The sequence below is a fragment of the Pistacia vera genome, unplaced genomic scaffold (assembly GCF_008641045.1).
Source record: "Pistacia vera cultivar Batoury unplaced genomic scaffold, PisVer_v2 Contig1111, whole genome shotgun sequence".
In the NCBI taxonomy this organism is placed as follows: domain Eukaryota; kingdom Viridiplantae; phylum Streptophyta; class Magnoliopsida; order Sapindales; family Anacardiaceae; genus Pistacia; species Pistacia vera.
In genome coordinates, this window is record NW_022195151.1 from 293604 (window position 1) to 305516 (window position 11913).

General features: G+C 32.7%; 1 protein-coding gene across 1 annotated transcript; it reads left to right on the plus strand.

Annotated features, from left to right (window-relative positions):
- Positions 1 to 8854: 8854 nt before the first annotated feature.
- LOC116141242 (transcription factor MYB1R1) lies at positions 8855 to 10662 on the plus strand. Its single transcript, XM_031426768.1, has 3 exons — positions 8855 to 9463; positions 9561 to 9769; positions 9895 to 10662. The coding sequence occupies exons 1-3, from the start codon at positions 9181 to 9183 to the stop codon at positions 10312 to 10314; spliced, it is 912 nt and encodes a 303-aa protein (XP_031282628.1). The 5' UTR covers positions 8855 to 9180; the 3' UTR covers positions 10315 to 10662.
- Positions 10663 to 11913: the final 1251 nt, after the last annotated feature.

Genomic DNA, 11913 nt, shown 5'->3' on the forward strand with positions numbered 1-11913 from the left:
ATATTATATATATATATAATATATTATATATATATATATATTTGGTTTTCCTAACATTTATCTTCAATTATTTTAAAATTCAAGATATATCATCATAAATCAAATAGTAAATTAGAGGTGGAACAAATAGGCCGGGTTAGGCTGGTCAACCCTAACCCGGCCTGCAATGAAAAGGGTTGAACTTGGACCGCCAATATGGCGGTCGGGTTGAACCCAACCCGGCAGCAACCCGGGTAGGCGGGTTGCAAAATGGCAACCCGCCGACTTGGCGGTTGCTGTTTTGTCCCTTCTAAGAGGGACCGCCAACCCGACAGGTGGCTGTTATACAATAACGGTCAACCCGTCGGTGGCCGAAAATAAATTAAAAAAAAATTTAATGTTTTTTTCAAATTACCCCTTTACTCTTGAAATATAGCCGTTTATAGCCGTTAGAGGGGTATTTTCGTCATTTCCTTCCCATTTTTTTCTATAAATTGGCCCTAAACTCTCACATTTTTCTCACAACTCAAATTCTCTCATATTCTTAATCTCTAATCTCTCAATATTCATTTATTCTCTAAATCTTTGTTATCAATTTGCTCGTATTTTATTTTATTAGTTTTTACAATTTTAATTCATATCTCCAATTTCCAAATTCCAATTCTCTTTCTTTAATTATTTCTTCTACAACAATTTTTTTTTTCAACTACAATGGATAGATATTTCTCTCCCATCAATTACAATGATGAAGGAAACACTATCATAGTCTAGTCCGTGTTGATTTTACTAACATAAAAGCAGGAGAAGATTCAAATAGTCCGCTTTCCCATTCCAGAATCCAATACATCTCAAAATATGCCCCCGATTCCAACAGCTCTCGGTGGTTCTAGAAGTCGTCCTCGTAATCGTCTACCGTCAACTTCATCTCAAGTCTAGCGGGATCATCAACTGCCGTCGAAACCGAAGACGACACACATCAGACGTTTGGGCGCATTTTGACAAGTTTTACGAGGGTAGAAAATGACGTTCAAGTCAAGAAAGCGAGATGCAAATACTATGGAATATTTATAAAGTTGATTTAGGTAATGGTACTAGTACTTTAAAAATGCATGCTAATAAACATATTAATCAACATGGAATAGAGAAAGCAACAAACTCAAATAACTAATATGGGTACTACTTGGCATTATAATTCTGATGTATATAGGGAATAATTAGCTTTATATATTGCTGCAACTGATCAACCATTAATATGGCTGAAGATAAATATTTTGAAAGATTGTTCAAAATTCATTTGTATTCTAAAACTGCAAAAGAAAATGATTTAATAAAATGTTTAGAAAAATGAAATTATAATTAAAAAATAAAAACATACTTGTCATGTTAGTGTGGCTCTAACTGTCGATATTTGGAGTAGTAGAACAAACAAGATTATATTTGTGTGACTAGTCATATTTGATAATGAATATAAATTAAATAAATTTTTATTAGGATTTAGATTAATGGATGTTGATCATAGTGGTGAACAAATTTAATAAAATGTTGAAGTTTTAGAAGATTATGATATTGTTAATAAAGTGATAAGTTTAACTTTAGATAATGCAAATTTTAATAGTAAAAGTATAGATTATTTCAAAGTAATTATCCTTTATATAACAATTTGAGTTTTTTTAGCATGTCATGTTTTATTTAATTGTGAAAAGCGGTATGAAAACAATTAAGAAAATATAATGAATTGAGATTGTTTAGCTTGGATTACTTATAGTAATACAAGAAATGCTGAATTTCAACGACGTTGTATAAAATCAAAATGTCTCCTAGAACTTTGCTAGACATGCTGTTAGGTGGAATTTAACTATTAATGCTTGATTACTGTTTACCTATGCTAATATAATTAGTTATTTTGTAGTAAATAATAGAGGTCCTCATTTTGGTTAGAAAATGATGGCAAATAGCTAAAGTATTTTATTATTTTCTTAAAATTTTGTCAATCCACTGTACAACTTCTGGTGGCATATCCTACTAGTCCATGGTAATACATACAATTAAAAAATTCGAGTTATTTAAAAACAAAGACAATGAAATTTAAATGCACCAATAAAGGTAATGAATTTTTTTTTTTTTTTTAAATATTGGGAACCTTCATTTTCTTTATTGTGAGGTGCTATATTTGATCCTAGAATTAAATAGCAGGTTTAGAAAAATGGTTTGACAATTATGTGAAAATTTACAAAATGAAGATATACCAATCAAATAAGAGAGGTAAAAATAGATCTTCGAAGTATATTTCCAATATGAAAACAGGTATGGGAACCCGCAAAGAGGCGAAACATCCAGGAAAGCGCATCAGAAGAAACAAATGAAGACTTCTACTCTCGGGGTGCACTGAATAGGCTAAAGAGGACCGAATCCGAAGCACAACCTCTTTCAGAAGCTCCACCAACAACAACTAAGTACTGTTCCATGCAGTCCAGAGTAATGAGCTTCAACAATATTTGACAACCCCTGAAATGTTACCAGTAGATCCAACAGAGAGCCAACATTGATCTCTTAGACTATTGGGAGCCAGAAAATGTATTTTTCCGGTATTATCAAGACTTGTCTTGGATGTTTTCGCTGTTCCTGTCTCAACCGTCTCATCCGAACAAACATTTAGTGCAATGGAAGAATTTTAAATGAAAGGAGGATAAACTTTCACAAAAATGATTGAAGTCTTCACATGTTTTCGAGATTGGGAACGGTCGCGCCATCAAGGTCAATACGAGGTTGTCGACGATACTTTAAAGAATAATTTCAATTTGTAATATAGATGATACGGATGAGGGAGGTCTTAGTGAATCCCAAAATTAGTGTTGTTTGTAAATTGTAACTGTAAATAATTGTCAATTATACACTTTTTTTTCCTTACCAAGTTTTTGTCTCATTGGGTTTTTTTTTGTGAGGTTTTTAACGAGACAATAATTATTGTAATTTCTTATTTTATTTTTTAATAAATGAATAAATTTAATTTTCTTATATTACAATTTTAATGTATTAAAAATTGAATTTATATTTGGAATGTTAACAAAAAAAAATTAATTTAATTTAATTATTGATATTTGAAAAGAAGTTAACACTTAACTAAAAACAATTACATTTATTCATTATAAATTGTTAATTATTCATTGAAAAGTTAATTAAACATTTAAACTTAAACAAAACAAAATAAAAATATAAAAAAAGGGTGAACTTGGCCCAACCGCGGGCCTAACCCGACAGGTTAGGGTTGGTGGGTCCGGTTGGGCCACCAATTCCCCAACATGGCGGCCTAACCGGCCTGCAATGGTGGCGGGGGGTCAGGACCGACCTGCCACGTTGTGCAACCACAGAGGTGCGGTCGGGCAGGCTGTTTCACCTCTAAGTAAAATACCTTTACCCCACTAAGTTTGAGAATCTAAATCCCATAAATTGCAAATTCTACCCAGTTTAAAATTTGAAATGTTAAATTTAACAGTTAAACGATATTTAGGTTTGTTTTTTAAAAAAAATAGTAAACTCTAATCTCTCTCACTCCCCAAATCAATACAAGTTCAAACAAAATCCCATCCACATCTCAAAATTTGTACAACCCAGCCCTCTTCTCTACCTCCAAAACTCCAACTCCAAACTCCTCCACCACCATACCACCGCACACCAACACCATCGACGGCCAGATTTGGCTACTAGGAGAAGAGGAAAGAAGAAAGAGAAAGAGAAAAGAGAAGAGAAAAGAGGCATTGATGGCCATATGTTGCGAGATATGGTCTTGCGGAGAAGAGAAGAAGAAAAGAGAGAGAAAAAAGAGAAGAGAGAAATAGGTGGAGAAGAGATAAGGAGAAAGAGAGGGAGAGAGAAGAGTGGGAGAAGATCCCGACGGCCATATTAGCGCGCGGAGGAGAGGAAGGTTGAAGAAAATAGTGTTATTGAAATAATTTGAAGAAAAATGATTATTTTGCTAATTCTATAATTTGAGGGTTAGAAAATATTTATTTATTACTCATATTATAAAATAAAAAGGTATTTAACTATCAAACCTAGTCAAAACAAAATTTACCTTAAAAGAGTTTAAAATGGGTGAGAATTTGCAATTTATGAATCCAGGGGTGGGTAAATGTCCTTTATCCTAAATCAAATTAGTTTCTACAAAAAATTCTTGTAATATTATTGGTGTGGATAATCAGATTATATGTAGTTTAAAAAGAAATGAAAAGTATAATGCATATTAATTAAATTAATACCTTGATCAAGGCATGCAGTATTAATCCATATGTAGTAAATTGGCAATCTGGCATAGAAAAATATCAGATCACTCAAATCTCGTGTTTTTGGCTCACACCAATAAAAGACTTGGGATAGTTAGCCAAGCATGACGATTACAATGTATTACCTTGGTAGTGATACATGCAATTTATTTATATATTTTAGATTATAATACATCTAAAGTACCCATGTAATTAGTTAATTGATTAAGAGTATATATATATTGTTTTATGAATCAATTCTGGAAATAAAATTCAAAAACAATATGAATAGCTCACTCTTATCGTCGATAAATATAAAGCCTTTACAACAGAACCACCCCTCTATCGAACAAGAACACAGACCTGCTTGCACGAAGTTTTATGTTGTTTTGAAAACTGTACAGCATTCTTTCTCATTCTGTAATAAACTAGTGAATAGTATCATGTAAGCTTTGGGATTGTGTTAAATTCGAGCCAATGCAATTCAAGTTCAGATAAGGCTTCATCATTAAAGTTTCTCTCTTCTTGTAACGGAGTACTGCACCAGATTGAAGAGTCACATCATTTCATTGAGGTACAACACAGGGTGGGCTTCAATGGGGGTTATCAAAACTTAATTAAGTGGAATGGGCTGTTGGCCTTCTTTCTCAAGCCCACCACTCCATGGAAGTAAAAGACAAGGAATCCGGTGTTTAACCAATTGAATGCTAAGTTCATAACTCCCGTCCACTTGGAGACCTTTTTAGTTTTAAATGTGATGGGATTCTATCTTTCTCCAATCATGTTTGCCATTCCCAGACACTCTCGTTACAAATTGACTTTCACGCTAGTCTAATTGAACGGCTATCCGATTCTCCCATTCAGTCTTCTATTTGTCCTTTTTATAAAATTCTCTTTGACTCCCTAATAAACCCCCTATATCCATTTAATCGTAATATCTTAATCCCAAATTAATAGAGTTTCAAATCCTGTTATAAACATGCATTATTAATGAATCAACAATATTTCGATATTCTCAACATGTTATCTTGGAATATATCACAAAAAGTTATTATCACCATTATTGATGATCTAATGTAAAAAAAATAAATGAGATTTTATAACTTTGATTTGAGTTCTCCCAGTCTCAGACACTGATAAAAGGGGTTTTGGGCTCTTACCTAGTTAATAGATCCAAAACCCTAGAAGATTAGTTAGGTAAGGTAAACTGGATTAACACTTCCAATGATTAAAAAAAAAAAAAAACTGTTATATATATCAATGATAGGTTATTAACAATATTTAAAATAATTTTAGTTTTTAAGATATGTATTATATAACAAGTTAAGATGTACTCTTCCTCTCTCTACTTATCTATTTTTTTTTTTTTTTAAAGTCGCAATAGTCTTCTCTAACATATATTTATTATTTTCTTCAAAGAAGAAACAAGTTAGTATAATTTCATAACAATCTGTACATTCATGAGAAAAATTTATTTTTAGAAGTTAATCTTAAACTTAGTGTTATTTTGATGTAATATTACGTACATTCATGTGATTTCTGTAGTTATTCTTTTTTTTTTTTTTTTGAATACAAATTATAAAAAGTCTTTATCTAAATTTAAAAGTTTGAAAATATTTCACATGTAAAATCACTATAGATATCAATAATTATGTACTGACTACTGAGGGGGAACCGTAGCCGAGAAGCATTGAACACGATGCATTAAAAAAGAAGAAGAATATTATCATGTGATATACGTATTCAAAGGTGACCTTTTATTTTCAATGACCAATAGTCCACAAATTAAGCAAAATTTGATTAATGAAGTAATTGATAGGATCGATTAATAATATCATATTTATATAATTTATAAGCGTAACGCCTTTTTCCTACCCAGGTTTGTCTTAATGACACTTTCTCACCCAACATTTATATTCCGTTAATACTTAAAATATTAATTTTCTTAATTAACGTTCAATGAGTTATCAATATTTATGGTAAGATGGTTTTTATAGAGTGAAGGCTGATGTATCAAATGATGATGACCGATTGAACATTAGTAATCGAATGAGTCAGATATCATCTAAGAATAAGAAACCATAGCTTTACGAGACTAGAAATAAAGTGTTAAGTAAGAGGGGGTTTTATAGAAAGAAAACTGAAGGTTCAAAGTAGTGATGGATATAATTTTTACCGTAGAATCAGCTTTAGATAATGCAAAATATAACTTTGGATGAAAAAAATAGTATCTTGAAATTTGTGGAAGAGGAATGTCATCATTACTCTATGTATAATAGTCTTTAGATAGGTTGACAAGAAAATGATATATTCAATTATTGTTAATATTCACGTTTAAAATTTATTACGTAGAAAAGACATTGACATATTCAACATTAAAGTCTGAAAAGATATCATTTCCAAATTTTGTGGTTTTATTATCATCGTGTCTCTAAGTCTTATCTGATCTACGTAATATTGACTCGGTTCACTTCCACATGTAATGAAATAATATGATCACTTATGAACCGCTCTTTGATTCCGTATTGAAGATTTGTTATAATGAAGAAGATAAGTTATATAATTTGAGAAGAGAAGGGTGAAAATGGTTGACTGTTGGGCACGAAGAAGAGGAAAAAGAATAAATAAAAAGTGGTGAAGTGAATGGTTAAAATGGAGAAAAAAAAAAAGTAGATAGCGTAATAACGATGGAATAATAGCCGCCACAAAACACGTGTGAATCAAAGTGGTCTTACGATGTATGCATCGTGCAGAAATAAAGAGAGTAGTCTACGTGACAAGACAACGCATAAGCCCCTCACAATGACAAAACAAAACAAGTGGGACCCAACTCACCCTCCCTTAGAATATTCAATGTTAGTTGGACACAAATAAAGTTTGAAAAGCATTTGTGCAAGAAGGAACACGTGCTTCCCCTCCTTTTTTTTTTTTTTTTTAAATTATTATTTTTCTTAAAATCACCACCTTGTTTCGCTTTAACAAAACAGTCCAATGGCACACAGAATGACAAACACTCTTTCTAGTTTATTATTTTAAGTGATTACTTTTATCAATTAAAGCATTTTTATTAAAGAAAACATTTATATACATATCAAAGCTTTCTTTGAATTCTTCGGCTTAAAAAAGTTTCTTAAATGCTTATTTTTAATTAATTCTCAGTTTACTAATGATGGGCTTTTGAAATTACTTTGAGAAAACAATTTTTATTTAGCCCCCACTATGTCCTTTTTTTAGTCCCACTCAATTTTTAATAGAATAACATGTAATATTTCTTTTTTTTTTTTTCGACAATTTTACTTTAAAGTTTTATATTTGTAATTATAAAAAATTAAAACTAAATTTAAATCAACTAGAAATAACTTAAAGTTTTATATTTGTAATCATAAAAATTTAAATCAATTAGAAATAACTATAAAGCACAAAAAAAAAAAATTGTGATATTTGGAATTTTTTTTTGTTTAACTGGTATGAAATTGTTTTTTTTTTTAAGGTGTGATTTAAAATGATTATTTGATTATAAGAGGTTTGAGGTTGTTATTATATAAACAAATTAATCCATAATTATATGATAACATATTGATTGATTTGTCTCATATTTCGTGTAAACACAATGCTCTTAGGTAAAAAGTATGAAAGAAAAATACAAAAAATATTTTATTATAGTTATATCTTCACTTAAAATAGAAGACGGGGCTTAAAGAAGAAAATAGTTGGACTAAAAATCAATTGCTTTTTATATTAAAGAGAAAACTTAAAAATAGTTATTTGTTAAATGGCGAAAGAAGGGTGGACTTTGAGGAATCAAATATCAAAGAGCGGTGTTGCGTTACGGGTCTAACTCATAGAAAAAGTAAGAAAAAGAAGCCCACCACCAAGATGGAACTATAAAAAATTGGAAGTAAATTAATAAATTTAAAAGAAGGAAAAAAAAAAAAGAAAAAAAGAAAAGGCATCCATCACCAACACCACCACCACCACAACCACATAGAAAGGTCGAGGTTCAGGGAAGGGATTGGTGAAGATAGAGAAAGAAGATGATGTGGTTGATTAGTGGGCTCCATTTTCTCTTATCCTTCACACCCACCACCAGGCCACCACAATCCAATACGCAAATTTTAATTTAATATAAACCCACAGTCCAGACGACATGAAGTATAGACGACGAAATCACCCGAATATGCCAACTTGACGGTAGAGAAAACACTTCTTCTCTCCACCATCTATTTTTTTTATTTTCATTTTCATTTCTTTTTATTATTCAACTATTTTCCCCAATTCTCTACGTTACTTTCCACTCATCCCCTTTCCCCCCACACATTTTCTACCACATTTCCTTTCAACTTTTTTTACTTATTTTACACATAACCATTTCTTATTTCTTTATTATTTTGTCAATTAGTCATTGCACTTGAGTTTGATCTTGGCCAGCCAATCACATTGCTTCAAACATCGAATATACCTTTCTATTTGGATTGAATATTTGATTAATTAACAAGAAGGACTGCATGATTATTGGACATTGTCCAATATTTATTTATCTTTACTTTGTACACACGATTATGCCGCGGGATGGGATATTAGGAGAGTATACTTTTCCTTGGTCGTATCGTTGTGAATGTGAAGTACAACAAATTGAACGGTTCTGATTTATGATCCGGAAAGGTCAATGCTGCTGCAAAGTATTGGAACATTTTTTTTATCTAAGTTAAGTAGAGCTTACTTAAGCTGAAACAAAACCCTAAATACTATATATCAACGAAAAATAAAAGGGCTCTGGTTATCTATTACTTATATATCGTTTCGCATTCTCACTAGAAGCCATTTGTTTCTATTACTTTCTCTTATTGCATGGACTGAGAGAGATTAGATCGTGCTTTTTTCTCTCATATTTCTCTTTCCTGAAAGCATCAATAACACTGGTTTGAATATCTATATAGCAAAGATGTCTCGGAGTTGTTCACAGTGCGGTAACAACGGCCACAACTCACGCACCTGCTCGGAGGCGGTTGGTGGTGGTGGAAGCAGTGGTGCTGGCAGCGGGGAGAATAATCAGAATGGAATCATGTTGTTTGGTGTACGGGTCGCTGAGGGCGCCTCCTTCAGGAAAAGTGTTAGCATGAACAATCTTTCTCAATTTGATCAGCCTCAAGATTCAAACGCGGATGCTGGTTATGTCTCCGACGACGTCGTTCACGCCTCCGGCAGGAGCCGTGAGCGCAAGAGAGGTACTTTTCAACACCTTAAGATCTGATAAACTATAAATTAAATTAAAATATTTTTATATATTGTTTCTGGTATTGATTTTTATGTGGGATTTTATAGGTGTTCCTTGGACGGAGGAAGAGCACCGACTATTCTTGTTAGGTCTACAGAAAGTTGGAAAAGGAGATTGGAGAGGAATTTCCAGGAACTTTGTGAAGACACGTACACCTACTCAAGTTGCTAGCCATGCGCAGAAGTATTTCCTCCGCCGTTTTAATCAGAATAGGAGGCGCCGTAGATCTAGTCTTTTTGACATCACAACTGACTCGGTAAATTTAGTCTTAAATAATCAACTTTTTAATTTATAGTAAATCTTTTAGCTTTCGTTGTTGTTGTTTTTTGTTATTAAATCTTTATCATTATTATTATTATTATTATTATTATTAATCTGCAGTTCATGTGTACATCAATGGAAGAAGATCAAGCTCATCAAGAAACGGTAACAGTTCCACAGCCTGCACAACAACTGGGAGGATTTCCTGTGTCAACATATCCAGTAGTGTTGCCGGTAAGCGGAGAAAACTCCATGGAGAATCTAACTTTAGGTCCAAGCAGCAGCCAACAGAGAACATTAACAAAGCCCACCCGTCCAATACCGATACTTCCGGTGCCTCCATCTTCAAAAATGGCTAATCTGAACTTGAACCAGAAAGCTACGCAAACCCAAATAGAGCCTTTGCCTCTGTCACTGAAACTCTCAGCACCATCATCATCTTCTTCCGATGAGAAGTCGGCTCCGACGACAACAAAGACATCACACTCGTCCGCTTTTCAGGCCATGTCAAGTGGTGATAGCATTATCAGTGTTGCTTGAAGAATATATGATTAATTAAATTACTTTTAGGTGATGTAAAGGGGAAATTAAAAGACTAGGTAATTAAATTATTAATTAGGTGATTAGGTGATTCCTTGTTTGTACAGGTTAGAGAGAGACAGAGATGGGCTGTCATTTTCGTTGTGGGGGATTCTTGCTTGGTTTGTCTAGTTTCTTTTGTTGTGAAATGATAGAGAACCAGGTACTCTGCGTCGCTGTATTTGGTTTTGTTGGTCTATGAAAACTTCAACAACTTAGAAAAATATCTCTAATTCCTTATTCTATTTATGTGATGCCTATTTTTGTGTTAATTTTAATTACAAGATTATTATTCGTCTCAACTTGGAATATTATATTTGGGTGGTGTTGAAATTTTGTTATAATTGAAAGCATGTGAAGAAATTAGATGAATGGCCCTTGGTTCTTGGAGATCTTGTGATTGTGCTAGATTTAAAAAAGCCAGTATGGTGGGGTGAATCTTTGTTTAAAAAAATGAGGAAGCCAAATCAAAGTGTGATACTTTTTTTTTTTATGATTTTGTTTAGTTTAGTAGTTGTAGCTCCATCATGGGAATTTGAGAATGACATTGTCTCAGTTCATCGGATGGGCAAGGCCTGTGCCTGTCCCTACCACATGTTATAAAATAAGTGTTTGTGTTTTCTATTAAGTTATGAAAGCCCTTTTCCTTGTAAGATGAATGCCTAATGCCAATGTCAATGATGCTTATTACAAACAAATATAAAAGATAAATAAACACATAAATATATGTTATTAATTCAAAATAATTTACAGATAAAGAAATAAATACAACAATAAAATTTGTAGTAGGTTGAAATTTGTTGATGCTTGATTTTGATACCAACGACTCGCACGTACAAAGTGTTAAACTGTTATTAGAAATTACATGTGAATGATTCATGAGAAGCGTTTATGGTGCTGAGAGAATATATGTTTGCAGAAACGTAAATAAAAGATGGACAAGAGAGATTTTTATAGTGGTTCGGATGCTTAAAGCGAATTCTACATTCACTGTTATTTTATTATTCTTTGACTTTTTTTCTGATATTGTTTGTAAGATGTACAAAAATGGAGAAATGTTTTGTTTACAGAGAGAAAATAATAAAGCTCAAATGTTTGTCTAGCTCTTATATGCCAAGCCAACTCCTTTTTCACGAAGAGAAGTGCCCATTTATACACCCTTGAGGTCAATGTAATGAATGTTTTTGCAAGTTGTCTTGACACGTGGGAACCACTTCTTAATCCTTATCTTAAAATGGGATAGGATTGATATAAAATAACTCTAGAGGCGGTTTGGGTTTTTGACAGCTAATACCACTTTATCTTTAAGTGCTTGTTGAACTCTGATTGGTGGCCTTGACATCAGTGTGTATTTTTGGCACAACAGAACCCCCCAATTTTTGGAGCGCGTAATTGCACTTCAAAAACTCATGTCTTAGATCTAAATGGCTATCGCACTATAGACTGCAGTCTCGAACTGAAGAGCTCGAACTATGCCTGACATGATCGAGTGCTGAGAGCTAGGACTGCGATCTGAGCGCGATCTGAGAACTGACATAAAATGTCCAATAGATGAATTCC